At 42.8% G+C, this 4,803-nt stretch overlaps 1 protein-coding gene across 1 annotated transcript in view; it reads left to right on the top strand.

Annotated features, from left to right (window-relative positions):
- The window catches only part of WDR4 (WDR4 tRNA N7-guanosine methyltransferase non-catalytic subunit), a gene marked incomplete in the record, with an annotated part of 11,395 nt that extends 8,411 nt beyond the window's left edge, over positions 1–2,984 (top strand). Inside the window, 4 exon segments of the mRNA XM_072398510.1 lie at positions 589–653; positions 1,403–1,583; positions 2,089–2,158; positions 2,512–2,984. Coding sequence (XP_072254611.1) covers positions 589–653; positions 1,403–1,583; positions 2,089–2,158; positions 2,512–2,666 — 471 coding nt within the window.
- Positions 2,985–4,803: the final 1,819 nt, after the last annotated feature.

Below are 4,803 nucleotides of genomic sequence, written 5' to 3'. Positions count from 1 at the left end.
TCATTCTAGTTTCGCCTTTTATTTACAAGTTTTAGTTTTGCTGAGCTGAATTACAAAATGAAATAAAGAACACTTGAACTAATTGTACATGTCCAGCCAAAATCATGTTTTCCTGTTTTCTATAGTGTGGAGAAGAATTAGAACTCCTCTGTTGTGTGTAACGACTTTTATACTAGCAAGTTATTATTATTATTACACAGTATTTATATAGCGCCGACATATTACGCAGCACTGTACAAAGTCCCTAGTCATCACTACCAAATTATCTAAGTCCCTCATTTTTGTCTCACATTTCTCTGTATACTTTTTGGATGTGCTACCTTCTGCTTGGGATCCTTATATAAAATATTTAACTATTGTATGTGGTAATTTGTTGTGACTTCTTTCTGGTTAAACATCAATTTGACATGAAATGAGAGGAAATCGGTCTAATGGAGCCCAAGGTAGTTTAAAAATTGTATTCTTTACCTCTCTATCCAAAAGTGGAGGAATTTTAATTTGGAATTCATTCTGGAGTTCTCCCTGTCTGTCAGAATGGAGGTTTTGTGGAAGTCGCAGGTCTCAGTTCATCTTGTTGTCTCTTTGCAGAGGTTTGCAGTGTCCCTATTGAGCTGCTCCCCAGGAGGGAAACACCTGGCTGTACTTTGTGATGGGTATGTGTCTCCTATTTAGTGTTTTGGCTGCTGGGGTGTGTTCATCCATGGCTTGTAGTACCTCAGAAGTGTGATTGGCAAGTTGGGGGTGTTTGAATGCTATTACTGGATAAGGTTTTTCCCGGGATAGTAGTGTGTCCAGCTTTATTGATGAGAGGCTATGTGTGGCAGGGTTAGGGTTTTTGGCATAGAAGGATTGTTGGTGGATGAATATGATGTAGTTGAAGATGATGATAGGGGGGAGTTCTAGGGCCAGGGGTATTGTCATTGTAAGTAGCTTTATGTGCATGTTTCTTGGGACGGGTAGAAGAACAATTGGTTGGATGAGGTGGGAAATATCTAGCGGGGTAAAAGTAAGCAGATTTCTGGAGGAGGTGAAGTGTTCTGATGGATTGGAATTGAGGGAAGAGGTGAAGGGTGGGGGATCCAGGGAGTCATCGTGTAGGATTTTAGGAGGAGGCTGCAGTGCTGGTGGAAAGGATTGCTGTATGGCAGATGGTGGGTTGCTGGGAAAGGCTGCTGCAGTCAGTGAACTAGGACTGGTCATGGGTGCAAGAAGAGCCCTATAGGTAGACTAGGACTAATGATGGCTGGAGAGTCCCGGGAGGATGCCAAGGTACTCTAGGGGGCGGAAGTGTACAGGTTCTGGATACAGGTGGCTCTGGGTGGTGGAGTAGGACTGGTGGGAATGGATTGCTCCAGGAGGATGAGAAATAGGACAGATCTGAGCTCATTTTTTGTCTTTGCAGGGTGTCCGGGATCTACCTGTGCTCAGTGGCCAGTGGTCCCACCCTCACACACACACAGTATATTTCTGTGCCCTACACCCCAGTGGACCTGGATTTTGAGGACTCCGTCTCCTTGTGGGTGTTATCAGGTGTGAAGGAGACCCCCATAGATCTTTACAAATTTGGCAACAGTACTTGGCAGGTGAGTGATATAGAAGTGTAATATTACTGAGCAAAGGAAGAATGGGAGCAGAAAATTAAAAGTAGGAATGGGATGAACTAGAACTTGGAAATACATTTTCTGATAAACAGTATTTTCAGTATAAACAGTAGTTTCAGTGATATGTTTCTGAGAAATTGACACTCATAGGAGATATAAACTCACTGTTTTATATTGGATTCACACTTCTGTGAAGAAAAGCTGTGACTGGTTGCTTGGCAGACCATAGATTGGACATCATAGAAGGTATGTGAATGACATATGCAGTCTTCCATCTGATGGCAATAAGCAGTTCTTCCTGCCTCCGGACCTATGGTATATTTTCACTAACCACAACACATTGAGAGAGGGTGGCTCGTTGCACCCACCATAGTGCTTACCTTCCAATTTATTAGAGCTGATCACAATGCATTTCTATTATAAATCATAGCACGTGATAGTGGAATATGGATGAAATGTGAACGTGTTTGTTGTGTTTTCTTCACAGTTGGCACCACAAGACCGCTATATGTATAGACTGTCCGAGACAATTCAAGAGAACTGGGAGCAGCTTGAAGGTAAGTCGTGACTCTGGGTATCCTGCTGGCTATTTCTGTATTACAATGGAATGTATGATAATAATACTTTTGTAGATTGTTTTGATGGAAGCTTTACGTATCTAATGATTGTAATAACATTATTATAGGGACAGGTATATTAGCCAGTCAGTGACCTATTCTAGATGAGACCAGAATAGATCCAATTCAGTGTCTCCAGTTGTGTCATTTATACAGACCTGTAACCCGGTATTGTATAACCATAATTGCTGGATGGGAAGTTTCTTCATACTATGTATAAAAAGAGGAGACCTGAATGAATCTTGTAATGTTAATGTCTTCTTAACAGTCCACACTGGTTTTGTATTCTGCAGGTGTGGTGTCTCCTGAGAACAGGTTCAGTGGATTGTATAAAGTTGTGTTTGACAATATGGCCTCCTATTTGATGAAGAAAGAAGCTCGTCTTCAGGCAGAGAAGCGAAAGTTGTCCTCCCATCCATCCACTTCAGTGAAGGTGCAGAAAACATGAAGAACCAACCCAACAGTTTACACCCAATTTTTGGGCGCGGGGAGGAGCTGCGGAACTGTGGATATAGGAAGAGGTCGTCATCCTTCCTAACCGAGGAGCGGGGACACTGAGCTCCACTATTCAGCTTTTTTATTAGGAATATTCCTGGTGGTGATTTGTGTCAAGATGTTCCTATGATGGCCACAGCCATCTTGTAATGGCCGCTAAGCTGCCCCTAGATTTATGATGTGTGAACAATGGGTAAGGGGGGCTTATTTTTCCAGTGACCAGAGTGGGAAATTATTTTTTATTTTTATGAAAATAATATACACAAGGAAATATCTCTCTGGTTATAGTCTGAGTTATTTATGACCATTTGAAGATGAAATATGTTTTTATTATTGAATGACTATAGTGACAGATGTAGGTGGCACTCTGCGCTGGTTGGATGAATCTTTAATCTGTGATAATACTTTTCATGCAGCATTGTGATCTGACTTTAATGTGCAAATCCGTTTCAGGATTACCAACGTGTGACATCAGAGAGTCTCCACCTAAAATAGAAAGTGACAAAAGCATGATCCTGCACGAAAGATGAGTGCACTAGGTATGGATGAAGGACTGGGGCTCAGTTTGCTCTTGTGGAGGTTAATATTGTGATTGAGTTACAATGAATAATTCTGGCCCATGGTTCTGGTTCAGTTACTGTAAACCAACCACAGGCTGGGGGACTATTAATAGTGGAGTGAGGAAGATAAAGGAGAGATCAGACAGATCAGAGTGCGTACAGTCCCTGGTTACCTGCTCCGCCTGTCTCTCGTATCTCATTTTGGCGTTTTGCAATGGTTGCAGTGTCCAGGGTTTCAGCTGAGGGAGGATCTAAAATATAGAAATGGGTCATAGTCAGATGTGGCTATAGATAGGGCAAGGTTTAACTTGCTGCCTCAATTCTGCATTTCAAACATGTTTTGTCTAGCCTGGAATGTTTTGTATATCGGTGGAAGAATTTGCAGAAATCCTAATAAATAGGTCCTAAATGTTCACACATCTACCCCACCCCAAATTTGACATTATTGGAGGATGTCAAAACATCCCCCCCCCCCCCCCCACATTGATTTCTGACATTCGCTCCTTCCCTAATCCTATGAAGACAAGGGATTCCGATCCATTCCCAATATTGCAGTGGTGCTCCACCCCTAATCCTATAGGAATGGTGGCAGCCAACACTCACCCCATACCTTCCATAAGTTGGAGGCCCTCCTAACCCCTTATTTAATTTTGAAGGACACTGACTCTTGGCTGTGCTGATTGCTTACCGGTTGTACAGAAACTTTAGCATTTGGGTCCCAATCAGTCTCTACTCTTTTATTTACTATCCTTTGAAATTTCTTGAATTTCACATTCTGTTTCAGCATTGTCCATATTATTGAACAGGCCTGAGAGAACTCCCAGGGCCTCTGCGTATTTATTTAAGCTGGAAACAAAGTTTTAGCATGATCAATAAACTAAAGCAGCTGGAGGAAGAATAGGACGCTGGAGGTTTCTCTCAGTGGAGTTGAATTCTTCATGGTGGCCAATGTTGTCTCCACTTCATCCTGCATTAAAGGGGTGAATTATGTGTCTTGGTGCACTCCTTCATATTCTACCCCAATGTTTGCTATTGCTGGAGGCAGGCAAGGCTTCCCTTCACAGGGCTGAGCTGGCATTGCAGCCATTACAGTTCTCTCCTCTGCTGGAGCACTAATGGCAGGGATAGCCTGTGTCCTCCACCTCGAATCTGTGACTGCCCTTCTTCCTCTATTGGAGCAGTGAGGGCCCCAGATTGAAGTAGTAATGGCCCTTCTTCCTCTATTGGAGTAATGAGGGCCCCTCTCAGGTAGTGAAGGCAATTTTCCCCCACATTGGTGAGGTAATCTCATTGGTGCACTGACTGTCCCTCTTTTGCAGCGGTATGTGAGCGTTCTCTCTCCCCCATCGGTGCATTGACAGCCATTTCTTGCACTTTCGGATTTTGTGTTTGCCAGCTGGTTAGAATTTTGAGATTTGTTGGTGGTTTTACAGAAAATAATTACAATATAAAGTTTGTAAAAGCTGCCCACCTTTTTTAGTGTGATGAAGTCTGCAATCCCCAAGTAAAAGGAGGGTGGGTGCAGCTGAG

The sequence above is a fragment of the Pyxicephalus adspersus genome, chromosome 1, assembly GCF_032062135.1.
Source record: "Pyxicephalus adspersus chromosome 1, UCB_Pads_2.0, whole genome shotgun sequence".
Lineage (NCBI taxonomy): Eukaryota > Metazoa > Chordata > Amphibia > Anura > Pyxicephalidae > Pyxicephalus > Pyxicephalus adspersus.
Note: the sequence above shows the minus strand (reverse complement) of the source record. Positions and strands in the feature narration are given on the sequence as shown.